The 22512-nt window shown below is 32.7% G+C and overlaps 2 protein-coding genes across 6 annotated transcripts; one reads left to right on the top strand and one right to left on the bottom strand.

Annotated features, from left to right (window-relative positions):
• Positions 1–2936: 2936 nt before the first annotated feature.
• Positions 2937–3823, bottom strand: LOC110855946 (cysteine-rich protein 1). Its single transcript, XM_022104379.2, has 4 exons — positions 3643–3823; positions 3462–3553; positions 3281–3341; positions 2937–3200 (listed from the first exon to the last, which is right to left on the bottom strand). Exons 1-4 carry the CDS (start codon positions 3680–3682, stop codon positions 3157–3159), a joined length of 237 nt encoding a protein of 78 aa, XP_021960071.1. The 5' UTR covers positions 3683–3823; the 3' UTR covers positions 2937–3156.
• A 1830-nt stretch (positions 3824–5653) lies between these two features.
• LOC110855925 (schwannomin-interacting protein 1) lies at positions 5654–19914 on the top strand. 5 transcript variants are annotated; one of them, XM_035856647.1, is made up of 7 exons: positions 5654–6059; positions 6139–6302; positions 15152–15281; positions 16584–16900; positions 17567–17747; positions 19111–19210; positions 19749–19914. In XM_035856647.1, exons 2-7 carry the CDS (start codon positions 6162–6164, stop codon positions 19828–19830), a joined length of 951 nt encoding a protein of 316 aa, XP_035712540.1. In that variant the 5' UTR covers positions 5654–6059; positions 6139–6161; the 3' UTR covers positions 19831–19914. The 5 variants fall into 5 exon arrangements, with proteins under 5 accessions (XP_035712540.1, XP_035712539.1, XP_035712537.1 ...); XM_035856644.1 differs by lacking the exons at positions 5654–6059; positions 15152–15281; positions 16584–16900; ... (1 more) ...; positions 19111–19210; positions 19749–19914 and adding exons at positions 8382–8551; positions 8627–8842; positions 8973–9215; ... (1 more) ...; positions 9549–9708; positions 9887–12084 and having other exon boundaries at positions 6147–6302; XM_035856645.1 differs by lacking the exons at positions 5654–6059; positions 15152–15281; positions 16584–16900; ... (1 more) ...; positions 19111–19210; positions 19749–19914 and adding exons at positions 8382–8551; positions 8627–8842; positions 8973–9215; ... (1 more) ...; positions 9549–9708; positions 9782–12084 and having other exon boundaries at positions 6147–6302.
• Positions 19915–22512: the final 2598 nt, after the last annotated feature.

Here is a 22512-nt window from a genome sequence, read left to right as displayed (position 1 = left end):
AATAACAGATGAAAGGGCTTCATTCGAAATTTTCAAAATTATTTTAATTTCACGGAATTTTAATTTCCTCAGCCAAATTAGTTCTTAAATAAATTCACAAAAACGTGAACGTTTTTTTAAATTTTTTTGAAGTATCAATATGACCAAAGTTTTTTTGTTTAAAGTTATTGTTTCTGAATTAGAACGATTTTTTAAATTTTAAGCGTCACAATAAAATTTTTGTCAATGCGGAGAATTAAAAAAATATAATAGATTAAATAGGAGTCCAGCTTCGATTGGGGCATTGAACATACATTCATATAGAAGATGCAGTGTATTAAGAATGCATAAGCCACGTTGAACAGCCAGAACCAATAACAGACGACGGCGTGGTTTTCGACCCCTCCCACCCACAGACAGCCAATCAGAAATTTTTTGTATTTAAATAATATTAATTATGTCTTTTTTTAATTTTCGGATTTCAACTTTGTCAATAATGCAGTAATTTGTACATATTGGACGCCAAAATCGAAGAAAATGTATATTTGTGATTGTTTAAAAAGCTGAAAAAACTGAAAGGTTATGTGGAAAAAGTGCGAAAACCTCGCCGTCGTCTGCTATTGGCTCTCAACGTGGCTTACACTTCCTTATGGAGTTAAACCTTCTAGGTCTCCTTTAGGAGGCTTATCCACTTTTCTCTGCGATTGGGGTGAAAATTATTTTCATGTAATTGTATTTTATCAAATTTTTATTTCACCGAATTTCAATTTCGTTAGCCAATTTCTCCAAAAATAATTTTGAGTTAAGATTATTTTTCTAAATACGGGTAAATTCACAAAATTCACGAAGTTTTGGGCGGGGATTTCAAAAATCGATATGCCATGACCACGTGACCGTGTTGCTTCACCCCTTTGCTACATTTCGTTTGTAGCGGTTAACTATTTCTCAATTACAACAAAATTGCTAATATTATGCGTCACACTGAAATTTTGTTAATATTGAGCATTATTTTGGCATAATAGATGGAAAACTCGGGTCAGATTATTTCAGATTATTTTTTTTGAATTACATTTAAATTCCTAAAATTTAAAAATTCAGAAAAATGCTTTTTTCCAATCATCTTAATAATTCTTAGCGTATTTTTTTAAATTTCACTCTAAATTTTTTTAAATTATTATTTCTCAATTATAACAAATTTGTTAATATTATGCGTCACACTAATTTTTTTCTAATGTTGACCATAAACAACTTAAACGAGAAGTATGAAATGTGCTTTGATTCTAGTGGTCTTAAAGGTCCAGTTCGGTCCGGTTCTAGAACCGGAACCGAACCGGTCATAAAAGTTCGGTTCTGTCCCGGTTCGGTTCGGTCAGAACCGAGAACCGTTGAGACCACTATTTGATTCTTTTTCTAGGTCAAAATTAAGTAATTAAGTAAGAATAAGTATGAATAATATGCCTTATTTTTTTAATTTATTACATATTTCTCAACTACAACGAAATAAATGTTGATTGAGCATTGAATTTAAATAAAAGATGAGTTTTCAATCTTTTAATATTCTGAAATTGGAAAAAATACCTTTTTTATCACAAATAATTGCTAAAAAAAGTTATAAAGTACACAAAGTTTGCTAATATTAAGCGACACACTGAAATTTTTGTCAATGTTGAGCATCAATTTGAAATAATAGACAATTCACTCATTTGACGTTTTGTTTACAATTTTTAGGTCAAAATTAGTTTTTGAAATAGATTCAAATTCCTAAAATTAAAAAAATTCTGAAAGCGCAAAATGTCTTTTTCAAACAATCAATGATTGTTACTGTGTTTTTGTAAAAAAAAGAATATCACTCTAAATTTTGCTAAATTTATTTTTTCTAAACTGAATTTTTAATATTGCAGAATAACTGGCTGAATAGGATAAAAAATCTTCCGCTCTACTCGACCTGCTGATCACGTGACAGAGCCGAGAAACCAGCGCCGTAATGAGCCGAATTATCCTATTATTTTACGCTCGTTTATTTTATTTTGGCGTTTAAATTATTCCATTCTGGTCGAGATTTTGGGTAAAATAATGTAATCCAAATAAATATGTAAGCCGAGTAAGCTGGTTTATTTTGGCGTAAAAATCATTCAATTACCCAAATTCTTGGCACGAATTGAATAATTTGAACGCCAAAATATAATAAACGAGTGTATAATAATAGGATAATTCGGCTCACTCGGCTAATGTAACTGCACCCCTTGCCGGCTGGTTTTCACCGTGCGACAACTTGACTTTTAATAAATTTTATTTGCTACGGCGCTGCTCAGAAAATCTCATTTTTACCCGTAATAAATTTGAAAGCGGCCAGATTTTGAATTTAAGTCTATCCTATCCAGCCAGTTACTCTACAATAGTATGCTTTACACAATTTTTGTAAATGTTGGCCGTCAATTTGAAATTGATAATTCACAAATCAAAAATCTTTTACTTGGATCAAATTATTTATTTGATTAAATGCAAATTCATAATATTAAAAAAATTCTGAATACGTAAAATTCTTCTGCAATAATGTTTTGATTTTAAATTTTTATCAGTCTGAATTTTGTTAAATTTATCGTTTCTCAATTACAGCGGAATTGTTAATATTTAGGGTCTCATTTTGTTTTTTGGCAATATTGAGCATTAATTTTAAATAACAGATAAAGTAGTCATCTCTGACTTTTTGGTAGTAATTGGTACAAAAATTTCGTATTTTCTCATGTTTTTTATGACTTTAAATTTTGTTAAATTTATTATTTCCCAAATTACACCAAAAGTGTAGAAGTTATGAGTAACACTTTATTTCTTGTCAATGTTAAACGGTAATTTAAAATAATAGATCAACAACTGGATGCATCCCCATCAGTCAAAATTCATTTTGGAAATAAAAATAAATTACAAAATAAAATAAAAATCTGGAAGCGTAATTCAAATTTTTTGAAGTATCAATATGACCAAAGTTTTTTATTTATTTATTGTTTCTGAATTACAACGAATTTGTTAATATTAAGCGTCACAATAAAACTTTTGTCAATGTTCAATTAATTTGAGTCGACCCTCAATTCTTTTAGAAATTTAGAAGTTTTTTTTTTACCAAATTTTAATTTTTTGAGCCAAATAAGTTCTTAATTTCCTCCTCATTTTCATTTTCTTCTACTTCTTATCATAACTGTAACTGTCCCCACCAACGCCGACGCCTGGAAAGCAATAACAAATTCAAAATTATGAACAATAATTCACAAAATAATCTCCCCAATTTTTTTCATAAAATATTTACCCTTTGGCCCGAACATTGACGCATAGCACGGTTTGTGGCAATAACCTTTGTCCTCGTGCACCTATTTAAATGCACGGCAATTATGTTAATTACGGATAAATTTCATACATAATTAACTAAAAAATTATATAAAGCTAATAATTAATTAAATAACAATTAAATAATTAAGTATTTAAATTACGGCATGATTTCCAGGAACCAAAGTTTTATTGCAACGCTCGCATTTTAGACAAGCCGCATGCCAATCCTTCCCCATCGACGTTTTCTTCTCGGCTGGCAAAAATTAGTAATTAATTAGTAATTAATTAAAGACTAATTAATTAGCAATTAATTCAATTTGCATTAAAAAACTTTTAACTTACCGAAGTACACCGGCTTATCGCACTTTGGACAATTAGGCATCTTATTTCAAAATTTTGGAAGAATTTCCACTAAAATTTGCAACAATTTCTGTAAAAATTTGCAACAACTGTCACATCAGAAATCTACCCTTCCCAATTAACCGAGTCGCATTGAGGATGAATTCCGCTCATGTAATGTAATGTTACATCATCATTATTATTATGCGAAAAACCGCATAAAAAAAGCTAAAGTCATAACATAACAAGGTATTGGCATATATGCAAATTGATTACCGTGTATTCCGGTATAACAACCACCACCCTTGAAAAAGATATGCTCTTATCACCCTAATTTCTGGCTATTGTATTGTTCTCCATAAAATAATACATAACATTGTGCAAATTTGCATATGTCACAAATCATGTAAATTTGCATATGCAGTACGTATATCCAATTTTGCGAGAAGTACTTTGCACTGCGGTTGTGTGGAACCGTGTGCAAAATTTTATGCTAAATTAAGTAATGATCTTGAACGACTTTTTTTACATGCATGCAACTCAACTGGGACAATTAATTTATGGATAAAATTAATTGGCAATTGAATACATATTTATTTATTTTAAGCTCAGGTACTGACGCATTAAATTTGCATATGTATGCAATATTTCTTAGTAAAACTAGTCATGAAACAGGAATTAAATTTTATGCATGAAAAGTCATGATAATCAATTGTACATTTGACTACTCCTTTTTCCATTGGCATATATATATATTTCTTGCCTTGCCAATGCATGCATAGCCTGAGCCAAGGCTTATCTCCCCATCGTGGTTGGTTGTCTGTTTGTCTTTCAATTACGTTCGAAAAACTTATCCAATCGATTTAAAATTTTGGAGTTACGTAGAACATGCAAAATTAGGAATTAATGTTGAAGATCGCAAAATCGAGTCAGGGCTTATCTACCCGTCATGCTTGTCTGTCTGTCTGTCAATCTATCGATTACGCTCGTACTGAAAACTTATACTACATTTGTGGAAAAACAAATAATAAAAACTTCTATTATAGACACGTCAATTTTTAGTAACAACCTGACTCGGGCTAAATCAGGTTGCACTGGATTGGATTTTAAAGAATTCCGGTTCCGATCCCATTTTAGAATTGGTTGCGTTTTTATAAAAACCACAAATTCGTAGATATTCCATTCCACCACCACTGACCACATAATTACCGACTGATGACGATGCAATGTTTCCCCCAACTTTACATATACATATCCATGTCTTTCCCTCAGTGGCCGCGGAAGCCGTGGTGGGGATATTTCCATTGTAGGATGGGGGGAAGGAGTGGTTTACATAACATGGGAAAATGATGGGACATTGTCCCTCTGTCCCCACCAATGCTTCTGCGGCCACTGCATTAAAGTATGTTATAATCGTGCAATCAGTGGCCGCGGAAGCCGTGGGGATATTTCCATTGTAGGATAGGGGCAAGGAGTGGTTTATAAAAGATGGGCAAATGATGGGGACATCGAACAACCGTGGGGACATTGTCCCTCTGTCCCCACCAATGCTTCCGCGGCCACTGCTTTTTACTACATAAAGCTTGTCGAGTCTCATTTCATCGAGGAGCTGAGGTGATGAAACTCTGCTGCATGCATAGCAGAACCTCGGGCGGATTATAAAATCACAAAAAAATATTTAGAGATGCAATTTTTTACTCAATTTTATCCACAAGATGAGAAAAACACTGCTGTGCTTTAGAAAACCAGCCACGTATTTTAAAATATGCTACCATTTTTGCCGGTAGCGTGGCTTGGTGTGGTCATCCCCTTACCTCGCCTTTTTACTACCGCCCCTCAATTTTTGCAACATTACGCAACGCCACCAAATCTCCGCAAAAAATTGCATTCCTTTTCTTCTTTTGCATCATCATTTTAGCCAAAAAATACGGATACAAAGGAAGTTGGCGAGATGAGATGATCCGCTTCACGGTCTGTTACCCGACCACTGCACATTTTCCCCTGCAGTTAATCCTACTTGGTGTCATTCACTAGCCGGCAGCTGTCAAAATATTTTCACTAAAATTTTATAGAAATTTCGAAAAGTTTGTTAATAAATAAGTTCCCGAAGTGTAGATGCGGTCCAATTTCAATTAAATTCCAATCCTACTACGAGTTCATTTCATTCACTAGCCGGCAGCCAATACTTTATGGGAAATATTCCCCACAGAATTTTTAGAAATTTCAGTTCATAAGTTTCCAAAATGTGTATGTGATTCAATTAAATTCCAATTTTACGTCGTTTCATTCAATAGTAGAATTCTGCCGATAGACAAGATTTTTTGGGAAAATATTCTCACAAATTTTTAAAACTTTCATAAAGTTTTTCAACAAGTTTCCCGAGTTTTTTTAATAAGTTTCCAAAATTTTGATGTGGCTCGGTAAAATTCCAATCCTACACGCTCATTTCATTAACTAGCCGACAGCATTGAAGACTTCCGTGTTAAAATATTCTTACAGAATTTTAGAAATAAGTTTCCGAAATGTTGATGCGGTTCAATTTGGACGAGAAGTATCGTCACTACAAGAAGGACTCGCGGTTCGTGATGGACCTCTACACCATCACCTACGACACGCACGAAAAGCTCGAAAATCTGCCAGAACTTCATGACATTCATACAAAGGTGAGAAATCTTTTGTTCTGGTCTATTCTTAAATATGTAAATTATTCATAATCATAATCAATCATAATTAATCACTTGTTAAAAAAAACTTTGTGTACAGGAGAAAATTTTGTCGTGTTATTTATTACATAATATGTAAATTATTGATTAATTTTTTGTCCCAAAATGCTACTTTTGTTGTCCACTCTGTCAAGTTATGTACAAAATTGTGGCCTGTATTTATGCAAATTTTGTATTAATAGTTTGTCGCAAAATTCGTTTTTTTTTGTCCCAAAACGTCAATTTTGTGTCTAGAAAATTGTGTAAAAGAGAGAATTTTGTCGTGATCTTATGGAAATAATTAATCGTTTTTTTGTCATACAATTCACCTTTTGTCGTTCCCTTTGTCAAAATTATGCACAAAATTGTGGCTTGAACTTATGCTAATTTTGTACTAGCAGTTTGTCTCAAAATTCGTTTTTTTGTTCCAAAGCGTAAATTTTGTCGTACTCGTTCTTTGTCCCAAAACGTACAAATTAGGGCATGTAATCTCGATATTTCGAGATCTCGAAATATCGATATTTCGATATTCCAATATCGAATTTTCGGTATCGAAATATCGAAATTTCGATATTGTAATATCGAATTTTTACTTGGTAAATCAAATACACACCAAAGTTCCGATAATTGAATTTTTACCTCATAAAACCCCACAAGTTCTCAAATTTTGGGGTGTAACCAACTCAAAATTTACTTTTGCCTTGGTCACACCCTACCCCCCAAGTTTCCAAAAATGAATTTTGAGTTGGTTACACCCCAAAATTTTCGAATATTGAATTTTGACTTGATTCCACACCCCACATTTTTCAAAATTTAAATTTGTCATGGTTAACCCCCTTAAGTTTCTAACATTGAAATTTGAATTGGTTACACCCCCAAAGTTCCCAAAATTGAAATTTGGCTTGGTTACACCCCCAAAGTTCCCAAAATTGAAATTTGGCGTCGTTACACCCCCAAAGTTCCCAAAATTGGATTTTGAATTGGTTACACCCCCAAAGTTCCCAAAATTGAATTTTGAATTGGTTACACCCCCAAAGTTCCCAAAATTGAATTTTGAATTGGTTGCACCCCCCAAAGTTACCAAAATTGAAATTTGGCTTGGTTGCACCCCCCAAAGTTACCAAAATTGAAATTTGGCTTGGTTACACCCCCAAAATTCCCAAAATTGAAATTTGACTTGGTTATCCCCCCAAAGTTCACAAAATTGAATTTTGAAATCGTTACACCCCCAAAGTTCCCAAAATTGAATTTTGAATTGGTTACACCCCCAAAGTTTCCAAAATTGAAATTAGGTTTGGTTACACCCTCAAAGTTTCCAAAATTAAGGATTGTCTTGGTTACACCTCCAAATTTTCGAAATTCAATTTTCAATCGGTGAACCCCCAAAGTTCCCAATATTGATTGTTTACTTGGTTACACCCCCAAAGTTCCTAAATTCCCAAATTGAATTCTTGGCACTCGCGAGAAGATAAAATTAATTAAAGTAATTCATAAATTGCAAGATTCGTATTTCGATATTTCGATATCGAAATATCGATATTTCGATATTCAAATATCGAAATATCGAAATATTGAAATATCGATATCGATATCGATATCCCAGAAAGACATGAACCCAGTAAAACGGGAGTATTTGATCAGATAGGCTGTAAAAACCGGGTTTAGTAAAATATAAGTTGAATATGGAGGTAAATACAAAGTTTTACTCTTGGGTTTTACAGTAGTGAGAAATGTGTTAAATGTTCGATGTTAAACTCCAGTTTTAATGAATCAAAACGACTAAAGTAATACACTCACGGAGAAACAAATATATTACATACATTAAACTCTGAGACAGGCTCCCAATATTCTTCTCCGTATTCATACAGTAAAACGTCCGTAAAAGACTGGTAAAATACAGGGGACGCAACTCTGGTTGGCCGTTATTTTCCCTCATTTCACACTTCTTCCGCACTCATATTAGTTAACGATCCTCCATCAATATTCTCTTCATTTAACTGAATTTACAATGTTTTGCATTGTCCATTTTACGGATCCCAGTGATAACAGTGTGCAAATTGTTCCTGAAATTTGCTTGGATGCTACCAGAAAATTTTGCTACTGGCCAGCCGGACCCAAAGCAAATAAAATTGCTTCCAAGTTAATTAGTCAACTTGCTGCTCCACAAGAAAATTGGCAACTGCATCCGATTCAACTTAAACGTAGCAATGGTAAGTTTATGCTAATTTACTTCTATAACTTTTAATACATCAATTATAATTTATAATTTGTTAAATAAATTATAGTTCGAGATTTGAAGGAAGGAAAAGCCCTAGAAAAACGTGCGGAGGAGGAATCAAATCTCGAGTCGTCATCGGATCATTCTGGGGGGACATCTTCGCGAAAGAGAAAGATATTTGAAAGAAAGATAAGCATAAAAAAGAATAAGGGGAATGAGATATCGTTAGAGGAGGAAGACAATCTGAGGTTATCGCCCGCATTACCATCAGACGAAGATGAAGGTATGGAATTTTACTTAACAACTACTTTCGTTATGTTTATTATATTATTATTTAAAAAAACACTTGTGCCTAATTGATAACACATTATAGTGCAAAGTGGTTGACATTAACTGCTAATAATTACTCACAGGACCTACAGATCACGGGTCATTTTTGGAATCAACAACCGTCACCACTCCTCCCGAATCTGTGCCAGTGAATTCACAAATATTTTCGCCTCCGGGGGAATCACAAGTTATCAAAATTTCTGTATTCCAAACTGAGGAAGACTTTATTGTGAACAATTCAGCCGACGGCGATCTGGGCCAAGAATCTGAAGAAGGAAAACTACCACCTGGGACAACTCTGCTAACTTTGTATACACGGCAGATCGGTACTAGACCTCATTTAAGTCATTTCCGTAATTAGTCAACGAGAAATTATTAACAAAAACTTAAATTTTGTATATAGCGCTCGAAAAATATCTGCTCACTACCGTCCGTGAATTAAAGGATGATATTCAAGAGCTACTTATTCGAACTAAATCGACCTCAACTAGGGTGCAACTCAATGTCCCGGTAAAATTGCCACTTGAATCTCTGACGGATATGAGAAGCTTGGAACACTGGATGGCTGATAACAATCATAAAACCAGCTTGGTACAAATATTTGATAATTATTTTAAATTGTTTTGCCAAATTTTATTAATCCACAATTGCTTATGTAGGTTGACATGTTTTCATCCTTTGGGGGCAAGACACCACAGAAAGTTGTCACTGGAATTCTGCAACGTCTATTCTCAAAAGAATTAGCGGTGCAAACAAATTACATTGGGGTTCACAATAAAATTTGCTTCAAAAGTTCTCCATTAGCTGCTGCGGTTCTAGGTTAGTTGTTAAATATTTCTTAAACATTTGCATATATGCCAGGATTTTGAATATTGGGGTTTATAATATGTAGGCATGTGTAATAATATTGCACACATGAGAATTAATTTACACTAAGCGGAAAGAAGCCATGAGTACAACTGTAATTCAGATAATAAGTTTTTTTGCTGATAACTAGACGGAGCTTTGGAAAATCCAGTTTGCCGTGCTTCCAAGACGTCAGAAATTGTTGCCTTCATTCAGACTTGGCTTCAAAATTCTCGGCCGCCGAAATCCCAACAGTCACCAGATAATAACTCATCCTAATGTCGTCATATCGATCCAAGCGCCGCAGAATCATCAAGGATGTTCAGTCCACTATTAATTCGTTAAGTAAAATAAGTCCTGAAGTTTTGGTTACTCCATTAAGAAGTGTGCCATCCTATAAATATGATTTTTCTTTGGGTAACAGCAATATTCACAGTCTAGAAAATGTAGTAAGTCCTTCAATTGAGTTGACACCATCGTCAGCTTCTTCTCAAGTTAGCCTGAAACATGCATTATCGCATTGGGCAATTTCATTTAACATATCTCATAACGCACTAGATTCTTTATTGCCAGTTTTAAATAATCATCTTCCGGACAATGAAATTCTTCCCGTATGCGCCAAAACATTATTACACACTCCGAGAAAAATAACCGTGACTTCCATTAAAGGGGGGAAATTTAGTTATTTTGGTATTAAAGATCAAATTCTTAGGGTTAGTTGTTCTAGTTTTAGAAATGAATGTAAATATCCCATTTTAAAAACATTTGTAAATTTAAATGATTCAAATGATTTATTGTCAATAACTGTAAGCACGGACGGATTCCCAGTGTGTAAGAGTAGCAATACGCAAATGTGGCCAATTTTATTTACAATTGACCAAGTCAAAAATATGTCCCCAGTACTGGCCGGTTTATTTTGCGGCGAGAGTAAGCCATGTTGTGTTAAAGAATTTTTAAAACCATTTATTGAGGAGGTTAGAGATTTAGAATTAAATGGGCTCACTGTTGATTCTGTTAAATATAGATTTCGAATAAGTGCAATTATTGCAGATGCGCCTGCGCGTAGTTTTATTAAGGGGTGCAAAGGGCATAATGGTTATCATTCTTGTGAGCGCTGTATTGACGAAGGTGAATACAATGGGCGAATTATTTATTCTGTTAAGTCTAGTACGCTTCGATCTGATGAATCATTTAGGGCGAAACTTGACATTGATCATCATGTGTACGACTCACCATTGGCGATACTTAATGTTGGATTGGTTAGTCAAGTCGTTATAGACTCAATGCATTGTTTTTATTTAGGAATTATGCGTAAACTCTTAAATATTTGGATTTCTGGGCCCATAAAAAATCGTATGCAATCTAAGAAAGTTTTCGAAATCTCGGACTATTTATGTCGTATTTCCAAACATGTTCCTTACGAATTTAACAGGAAGCCGCGCTCATTAAAAGATATTAACAGGTTCAAAGCTACAGAGTTCAGACAACTTTTATTATACACAGCTCCAATGGCCTTTCGTGGCATTCTTTCTGACGAAGCCTATATCCACTTTCTAAAGCTTCATTCAGCTGTATATATTTTATTATCTAACAACGCTCATGTGGATGAGTGGAATAATTTAGCAAAAAGTTTATTAGAAAAATTCGTTAGTGACATGAAAAATATATACGGAGCAACACAAATTGTCTATAATGTACATAGCCTGTTACATATTTCAGATGACGCAAAACTTTTCGGTAGTTTGGATAACGTTAGCGCATTCCCATTCGAAAATCATTTGCAGTTTTTAAAAAAACAAGTCAGAGGGAAAAAACTTCAGTTGGAGCAAATAGTTAAACGAGTGGAAGAAGCCCGTAATTCTGATTATTTGCAGTCAAAGTCCGCCAGATGCAAAAATTATGTACAAGGTAAAAATAAAGTAATCCGGCGATATTGTTTAGAAAAATTTAGCATTGGTACAAAGTTTGGTGATAATTGCTTTCTGGATGGGGAAATGAATATAGTTCTCGTTAAATCAATAACAATTGATGACATAGGTAAACCTAACTTCATTTGTCAAAAAATTCTTACTCGAAACACTGTGGGTATGTATCCGATTAAGAGTAGCAAATTATGTATCTATAAATTGTCGTTAAATTTATCTAATGATTTTGTACTTAATAGTAATTTGTTGTTTATGAAATGCGTTTTGTTACCGTATAGATTAGATTCTAGTTGTTACTATTGTATCCCGATGTTAAATAATTACATTAATCCTAGCCGTAATGGAGTTTTGTTAACTTAACTTGTATAGCGTAATTTTTTTTGATTATTGAAGAGATAATAAATATGTACAGATTTGAAAACAATTAATGTGTAAAATGATCGTAATTTCAGAAATAATACAGTAATATAACGTCTGTATTCATCGAATACAACACGAGCATAAAACAAGCATATAACTGACCCTCAAACCCAAGAGTAATACTTGTGTTTTACACGTTACATATTCCCGTTATTGTTACGTGCCGGTCTGCCACAATACGTAAAAAATACGTAAAAATCATACAGGGTGTAAAACAGGCATAATATGGGAAAATGTCTTTCTGGGTATTACATGCCCTAGTACAAATATTTGGCCTTCTACAAAGTCTGATCTATTCTTTTGACACATAATTATGTCAAATTTTTCCATTTTTCCAAGATACGAAATAATTAAGCCGACAATTAAAAAAATTTCCCATCAATCCCGCCTATTAACGACATATGGATCTGCAATTCGCATATTTAAAATATTCTATTTTCCAAATATTCAAACTCCGACTTTTTACTCGTACATAAATTAATTATTAATTAACTACTTTACATAAATTAATTCTCACTAATTTCAATTTACGAGACAAAACGTAAGTGTGCTACGTAAACTCTATAAAAGCAGAGAACCATGTCCCTCTAAGTACCTGTTCAAAAATTTAATTTTTTCATTCGAAAAGAGTCATCCCGATTTCTGAGTGAAGATTTTCATTAACATTCAATCATTCTCTTTCAAATTTATTTCATTTCACTTCACTTCATCTGACTTCATTTCTTACTTCGCCCCATGTATTAAGCACAGGGTGAAAAATGAAGTAAGTGAAAAATCCTTCATTCACAGTCATTCGTCTAAAATGGCGGAATCCTTGAGTCATTTTCATTCAAATGATAGGAAATTCATTTTCATTCACTATCATAATCCTCAAATGAATGACAGCGAACAGGTATGTATGCTTCTTGCGCAAATCTTGTCCCTTTTTTTGCACTAATCGTTCCCCTGAAAAACTGGGCAAATCTTCTCTTCTTATGAAAATCATCTTGTCCCCCTTTTTTTGTACTACCACAAATTCACGTGTAAACTGTGCAAAAAAAAATCAAATTTTCCCTTCTTATAAAAATCATGAACCCATTTTTCGTCCAAAATATGTGCAAATTTTGTCCACATTTTGTCCACCCTTTTACCCAAAAACAGCATCATCTCTCAATTTTTTCCATTTTTCTTTCAATATATACACAAATTTAAATCATGAACCCATTTTTCGTCCAAAATATGTACAAATTCTGTCCACAAAGTCAAAGTCAACCCTTTTACCTAAAAGCAGCAGCATCATCCCTCAATAATTTTTTTCCATATCACATCCTCCAACTTCTTCCCCTCTTACTTACATGCACACGCCTTGGGCAGTTTTACGTATACCGGTATCTCGCCCCGCATTTAACGTAACTTAATCTCTGACACTTTTAAAAAGCTCTCTATAATAAAGTACGTGTTGTTGGGTCATTCATTTCACCAGAGACCAGCAGATGCAACTAAACACAAAAACGCACCCATCTGTACAATAATCCTCCACTCCTCTCTTTAATGTGTAATACCATTTGTTATATGTACATAACAGCAGATTCTTCATGTCTCAAACAGTATTTTTTCCATACCATGATTTTCTTACGAGGAAATGTAAATGTAAACAGCAAAGCTTCAGATCATTCATACCCTCTTCAAAAAGTTATTGGTTTGCATTTCGTAAATATAATCTGATCTGGCATGAGTTCTGTAAAGTAAAGGCCGGTTTTTGGCTTCGTGATATTATACATATTTACGCCCACACACGCTCACTAACAGACCAGACCAGACCACTTAAAATAACAACATTTTACCGAATATTTTACCTGTCTCGTCTACCTGATCTTAAATATTTAAATATTGTGTCTCCAAGCTCGAACCTTCATCTGTAAGAAAAACTCTATATAAAAAGACTGAATTAATTTTTTACAAAAAACGGCGTTAAACTTGTCCAACAAAATCGCAAAAATTAAACTTCTGTGTTCAAAAAACTGCCGAAAATAATCTCACCTCCTTAATAACCAAGCACGATCTGACTTCATATTTTACACGAAAAAGAACGACATAAAAAAGAATATAAGAAAAAGTCGTAAATAGTTCAAAAAATAATTTAAATTCTAAATATGTATTTCGTATAGTCAAAAAACTGCCAATCTCGCCATAATCTTGCCCAATTTCCCATTTACGATCTGAAAAACTACGAGTAGACTTCATAGATATTTGACAAAAAACGACGTTAAAAAAGCCAGGAAATTAAAATTTTAAAAATTTTCTACACTAAGAAAACTACCATCGAATTTCACCTCCATGATAAAATAAACGTTAAAGCTGTTCAGGAAAAGAAGTCAGAATTACATATTTTATTTTTGAGCTTTTGTACTAAAAACTGCCAATAATTGGCTATAAAAATGTTAACCAATTTCACCTCGATGATAACCACGATTCGGAAAGAGACTGAAAAATTAAGGGATAATTTGATCAACAATGTCCCTTCAAACCCCCCTTCGATAACCAACATCAACTTATCCTCTCTCTTTCAAAATACCATTACAAAACTCGGAAACCAAAAATTTGGTCAAAATTCCAGCGAAAATGATAATCACGACGCCAGGAGAGCCTTACTCCTCCAAAAGAAACACTACGATTTGACCGTTGACACTAGAAAAATTCGCCCGAGCGCGATAAACATTAGAGAAAATTTCATTTATGAAAAATTTCCGAACAATTTTGAAAATATTAATGTCAAAAATAATCATAAAAATACTGCCAAAACTACCACAACCACTGCCGAAAATAAAAGTTCCTCATCCTCCTCGTCCCCTCATTTGCCCCCCCAAAATAAAAATAGAAACGATAGATTTACAAATTTCCAGATTAAAACGCTGAATAATTTACAAGATCAAAATTCAGATCTGAGTCTTGCCGAGGAGCTTTTTATGGCGGAAATTTTACGAGAAAGAGAAGAACAAAGAGTGAATAATGTAATGTTTCTTTTCCGGTTTAAATTTCTGAAAAGGATTTTTTTTGTAAATAAAATTTTGAAAGTTTTTTTTTTCTTTTAGAGAAGAACGCCTTCCGATCGGGACGAGATTAGGAGACGTTTAGCCGGTGGGGAACTGTTTGATTCTGGAAGGAAATCTAATCCGGGTAGAAGACTTTCACACGCCGGGATTAATGGGACGACCGGAAGTGGTAAGAAATATGTGGCTTATCAATATTTTTTTCACCTTATCTATAGGTGTACCCATACATGTTCACATTCATTCATTTAATATTGAATGAATAAATTATTCATTCAATATTCAAAAACTGAATGAATGTTGGATGAATATTTTGTTCTAATTTTTGAATAAATTAATATTGAATGAATATCTATTCAATTCGTGTGAATGAATATTTTTTTCATCATTCATTCCTTACTCAATGCTTAATACATAGGGAAAGTTGAGAAATTCATCTAATACTGTGAATTTTTAATACAATGCAGAATGAAGGAATGGTGAATAATAATGAATAATTTTCTTACAAGTTATGAATGAACAAATTATGAATAAGGAATGAATATTTTTTTCAAGGCTTTGAATGAATGAACTTTGAATGAATAAATATTTTTTGAACAGGTATGGATATACCGCTATTTGCTTACCCTAAATCCCCGTTTTTTTTAATCAATACGTACATATATCAAATTGGAGGTATTAATGAGTATTTAGAACATTTCTACATATATAAAAATTCCCAACTTTCAGACTCGAAAAACTCAAAACCCAAGGGAAAGAATCAAATCTTATTAAAATAATTAATAATTATAATGATTTTTTTCAGAATTTGGCATTAAATATGTACAAAAATTTAAAAATTAACTAGGCAAAAATTATACAAAAATATACAAAAATATACAAAACTACAGGTGTACGAAATATGTTTACAAAAAACATACTAAAAACATACAGTAATACAAAATAAGAAAAATATGAAGATCGTACAGTATACCAAAATACTAAAATTGGACAAAAACGTACCAAAATTTTGCAAAAAAAAAACATTTTTAGTACATATTTTGATTTTCCCTGAAAATTTTTCAGTGTTAATACTTTCACTTTAGTGTACGAATTGACTTTATGAAATTCTTTAAAAAACGGTGATTATGGGTACCATACGGTAGAAGTATCGATACACTCAAAATAAGGTAGGAATGAATCATTACCATGCGGAATGACTATGTGGCTCTACCACGTCGGTTACGATTTGTCGTAGAAATGGTAATAATAAGTTCAGGGAAATTCAAATTCATTACAAAATGGTATTCACTTCCTTAATATTTGGTAATGAATTTGAATTTCCCTGAAATTATTATTACCATTTCTACGACAAATCGTAACCGGCGTGGTAGAGATACATAGTGATTCCGCATGGTAATGATTCATTACTACCTTATTTTGAGTGTACATCTTTAACCCTATCTGACCTTATCCAACCTCTCTTATCCCTCAGCTATCTCCAACAATCTGCAAGTCTGCTTTATGAACGAGACCGCCTCGGACGACGAGGACCATCACCAACAACCCCAAAGTCTCCCTTGTTTCGATCTCCGCAAAACATCGACCGCTTCGACCACTTCGCATTCCTCCTCGCATTCATTCCGCCCCGCGCCGCCGCGATTTTTGAAACCGTCCCCCCTCTTTTGGGGGGAGGAAGACCAGGATGAGGATGAAGTCGACGACTTTTTCTCAAAACAGGCAAAACTTCAGGTCGAGGCGAGACAGTCGCTCGTTCACGCCAAGGAACTTGCCAAACTCCAGTTGACACAGGTTCGAATCTAATTATCAGAGGGCGGATATGCATTCATGAAAATTCGCGAAAGTATATATGTATTTGATATTTGCGAAAAAAATGCTCTCCCAAACATAAGCAACAAAACAAATATCTAAGGAAAAAATACAATATTACGAATTTTCACAAATTTTTATTTTTGAATTTATTGTTATGCATTTCTTGTGATCCAATTTCTGTAAGCAAAAAAAGTTCGTATCACATCGTTGAAATAGATATTTACAAAATATCTACTTGTATTATTTTTAGAAAAATATGTTAAGGATTTATGTATATTTCTTGAATTTAATGTTCTGGATTTTTGAGGTCCAATTTCTTTCAGCAAAAAAATTTCGTCTTGCATCTTCGAAATATTTACAAAATATTCGTATTAAAAAATATATGTAAAAGATTTATGTACGAATTTTTCAAAACAATAGACAAAATATTTACATTCCTGAAAACCTAGAAATAGATATGTTCCAATGGGTAAAAATATTTTCAAATTTTTTTGATCTATGCAAGTTAGGGAAAGTTTGACCGTCGGTCCTCATCAAATGAAAAACTTGAAAATAAATGGATGTCCGCCTTCCTCCAATTACGCCTAAATTAACATCATTTTGTTAATAATAGTGCTAATAATTTGTATGCAAATATTTATTTAGGAACGCACACTCCGGTCGAAATCTCCGGTGCAGATAATGGTGGCGGAATCTCTGGGAAAAACGGGGGCGGGATCAGTTCTACCCACGCCGTTACCGCACAGGGTCACCAAATCCATCCTCGCCGGCCTCAACCTGACACAACTCGCCCTCATCGTGAACGACTTCCATTCACATATTGAAAGTTGGTGGAAATTTTTTTTAGTTTCTGAAAATACAATCCAAATTTCCAAATTGTGATTTTAAAAACTCATTTCAGGAAACTTCTCACACATAAAAAATGATGTACTTTAGGAATATTTGATTTTGAGAAAAATTGATTTTCTAATTGGATTTAAAGTCACAGAATTGTAAAATTTACTATGATTCTGAAAAATATTTCATGGTTTTTTAAAATTTTGAAAACTTGACGCTTTATTTTGAATATTTTTTACTTTCTGAAAGTATAACTAAATTTCCAATTAGAATTAAAAAACTTATCTCAGGAAACATCTTAAAAATAAGAATGATGTAGTACTTTATGAACATTTGATTTTGAGAAAAATTGATTTTCTAATTGGATTTAAACTCACAGAATTGTAAAATTTAAATACTATGATTCTGAAAAATGTTTCATGTTTTTTTTTATTTTGAAAACTTGACGCTTTATTTCGAATATTTTTTACTTTCTGAAAATATAACTAAATTTCCAATTAGTGAATTTATAAACTTAATTGGTTCAACGAAATCATCTAGAGTAATAAAATTTTCTATTTTGAGAAAAGTATATTCTTCTAACTGGCTTTAAAATTCTACAGTCTAAAAATTTATTGTGATTTTGAAAAATCGATATTTCAATAATGCTTCACATTTGCAAATTTTGAAAATTTTAAAGTTTATTTCGAATATTTTTTACTTTCTGAAATTACAATAAAATTTTTGATATGATTAAATTGAGATTTTAAAAACTTAAATAGTTGAACGATATTATCTAGAGTAATAACATTTCAATTTTGAGAAAACTAAATTCTTCCAACTGGCTTTAAAATTCCACAGGCCACAAATTTTGAACAAAATTTAAAATTCCACAGTCCAAAAATTTTGAACAAAATTTAAAATTCCACAGTCCAAAAATTTTGAACAAAATTTAAAATTCCACAGTCCAAAAATTTTGAACAAAGTATTCATAATTTTCTTTTAAAAACTTGGAATTTCCTATAAAACATCACACATTTCATTTACAAAATCAGCCTGGCTTTTTTTAAATCATAATTTCATTTAAAACTTCAAAAAATTGGCCACCACATTTTTTTCAGAGTTAAAAGTTTGTAACTTTCAAAAAAATCAGAAATTACTAAAAATTTCAGTTAGCAAATCATAATTTAGTTAAAAAATAATTAGAATTTCGATTTAACAAGTCAGAATTTGGCTTGAGAATATTTAGAATTTTGATTAAAAAAATAGGATTTCCTACAAAATACCATAAATTCTTATTTAAATCACAATTTCCGTAAAAAAAACGTTAACATCAAAATTAGCTAATTATTAATCTCCTAATTTGTATTCAGAGTTGAACGAGGACCTGGTGTCGATGTTGGTGGAAAGGGACGATCTGAACATGGAGCAGGACTCGATGCTCGTCGATATTGAAGACTTATCCAGATATCTGTACGTACTTATCTACTTGCACTCTTAAAAATCATATATACACCGTACCGGTAATGATTTGGTAAGAACTTCCTACCGGATTGGTAGCAGTTTGTTTCTACTGACTGGCAAATTTTTCATTACCATAAAATTACTAAACGGTAATGCCCGTTATTACCAGTGCCGGTATAGTTATGCACATACATATGTACTCTGTACTGGTAATGATTTGGTAATAACTTCCTACCGGAATGGAAGCAGTTTGTTTCTCAGCAGTAAATTTTTTATTACCACAACATTACCAAACGGTAACAATGCCCGTATTACCACTGGTAATTTACCAGTACCGGTAGATTTAAAAATGTATATGTGCTCCGGTCAGTAATGATTTATTTAATCCCAGTTTTCTATGTAAGAATGTACTAATTTTATCCACGCGTAGGCCACGCTGCCACGCATAAATAAATATTAAATTTTCACGATATAATCCACTAATTAATTATTAATTACTTCCTTAATTAATTATTTACTAATTAATTGATTGACCTCCTTTTTTCAGGGCGGCTAAGCACAACTCTTCCCCACATCAATCCCTCCCCGTCCTCTCCGCGTCACAGAGTATTCTCGGAAAGAAAAAGTGATCAAAATGGAAAACCAATCATTACCAAGCACTTTTTTTTTTACTAATAATCTATTCTAATCAAGATTTACTACCAAACCAACACTCAAAATAAGGTAGTAATGAATCATTACCATGCGGAATGACTATGTGGCTCTACCACGTCGGTTACGATTTGTCGTAGAAATGGTAATAATAAGTTCAGGGAAATTCAAATTTAATACATAATGGTATTCACTTCCTTAATATTTGGTAATGAATTTGAATTTCCCTGAACTTATTATTACCATTTCTACGACAAATCGTAACCGACGTGGTAGAGCCACATAGTCATTCCGCATGGGAATGATTCATTACTACCTTATTTTGAGTGAACCAATCAATTGACTCGCATACATATTTATAACACATCAAAAAAATAAAAATAAAAAATAAAATGCAACATTTTCACTTAATTTTGTAATTTCTGAAAATTCAAAACTTCAAAGATGTGATTTTTATAAACATGAGACACGAAAATTATCTAGTTTCATAATATTTATATTATGAGAAAAGTAGATTTTTATAACTGGCTTTAAAATTCTGCGATCAAAAATCTACTGTGATTTTGAAAAATCTAATATTTGAAATATTATATTTCAAGATATTATAATTATGTAAAATTTACTGCCAAACCAATCAATTGACTCTTATAAATGGATAATACACACTAAAAAAATATATGAAAATGCAACATTCCATCATTCCGAAATACAAATCTTAATTAATAAAACCAGCCAATAAAAAAATTGATCTTAATTGATTGAATTAATTGCTAAATTATTTGCGAATAATAAAACATGACATGACAAGAACTATGTGTCAATGACATTTATTAGTAATTTATATCGTTATTCCAGACTTATTGCAAATTCCAGAATATTATGTGCAATTCCTGGATGTAAAAATCTCACAAAAACGTCATTTTTAGACTTATCGCAAATTTTGTGCAATAATTTTAAACTCGTCTGCAATTCCTGTATTTAAAAAATCTTAAAAAAAAAATTCTATTTCGCAAATTCCAGGGATCCACAATTTATTTGCAAACCTGGCACAAAAATCCTCAAAAAATCCCACAAATCCGACTAAAACCATTTCATCGATCGATTCTGGAGTCAGGATTCCATAAATTTTTAATGCGACCGACAACGAAGACAATGGAACAACTTTTTTAGTTCCTGATGTCCCACACGCAACTCAGACTGACTGAGATTCCAGTTAAAATAAATAAAAAATTGCACGCGATGCGACGAGAAAACCTAATTTACCAACCTTGACATGTCGTCGTCGTCTTCTTTTTCGGGACAAATTAATCCGAAAAGTAATCCGAATTAATTTATAACGGACCAGTCAGTCGTGGTCTTTCGGAGAATCTGCATCAGTGTTGTTCCTTCTATTTTGTGTTCCTTAAAAAATGAAAATTTGCCATTGTTCTTGGCGAGTTTTAGCCACTGTGATTCTACTTTTGTTAAGTTTCTGGTCCCCTTTCAGTTCCGGACAGCAAGATGAAATTCCCGTGGAACAGTTTCAGTATAAAAATATTGTGCTGGGTAAGAAGAAACTTGTTAATCTTGTGTTTTACTACTTCCGGTCTGGTAAATTTTAAAAGTGCCATCTTTACAAGATTTGTGGCACGATTAATTCACTAAAAAAATTATACCCCAGTCGAAAAATTATGTATACACTTTTTGTTTCATTTTACCTCTTAGTTTGCAAAGTTTACACAATTGAAAAATAAATTCCTTTCAATTCTCTCAAAATTTTATTGCCAAAGAATATAATTTTAAAAAACACAATTTTTTATCTGATTTTCCCTCAATTTACAAAATTTACACAGCTAAAAAAATTACCTTATCATATTTATCTCACAATTTATCAAATAATCCTGAAGTCCCAAAATTACTTACTTTTTGTTTAAAATCTTCCCTGATTTACAGGATTTACGAATTTCAAATATTCACGTCAATGGTTTTACAATTAAGTGATTAACTACACTACAAAAATCATACACCTATTTTTTTTACACTTTTTTGTATAATTTTGATACCAGGTTCTTGAATTTTTATGTTTACAGTATACTATAAAGACTTAAGATTCAGCGTTGGACTGGACATATAAAGTCTCATCTTACCTCCTTATTTGCACAGTTTACACAATTGCAAAAAAAAATCTTGTCAAGTTTGTCACAATTTATTAACTTCAGCCCAAAAACCATATACTTTTCTCTCATTTTACCTCAAGCGTCCTTTCTTTGCACAGTTTGCGCATTAAAAAATTGTGACAATTGTCTCACAATTAAGTCCAAAAATGATTCAATTCTCGTCTCCTTTTACCCCACATGCGTCCTAATTTACACGGTTTACGCAATTCCAAAAAATTCAGGCCAATTGTCTAACAACTACGCCTAAAAGCATACAATTGTCTCCTTTTACCCCTCATGCGTCTTAATTACACAGTTTATGCAATTGCAAAAAATTAAACTCGTCAACTTTCTCACAATTAAACCCAACTCAAAACAAAATCCTCGTCTCATTTTCCCCTCACAGGCGTGCTTATCGACACCTCGTCCATCTCCATCCTGGACAAGCCGGGTTATCAGGCCGACCTCATCGCCATGATAAACGCGACCATTACCGCCCTCAATAACGGGACGTACAACCCGACA

Source organism: Folsomia candida, unplaced genomic scaffold (genome assembly GCF_002217175.1).
Source record: "Folsomia candida strain VU population unplaced genomic scaffold, ASM221717v1 Fcan01_Sc014, whole genome shotgun sequence".
NCBI classification, from domain to species: Eukaryota; Metazoa; Arthropoda; class Collembola; order Entomobryomorpha; family Isotomidae; genus Folsomia; species Folsomia candida.
This window is presented reverse-complemented; position numbering and strand designations above follow the sequence as displayed.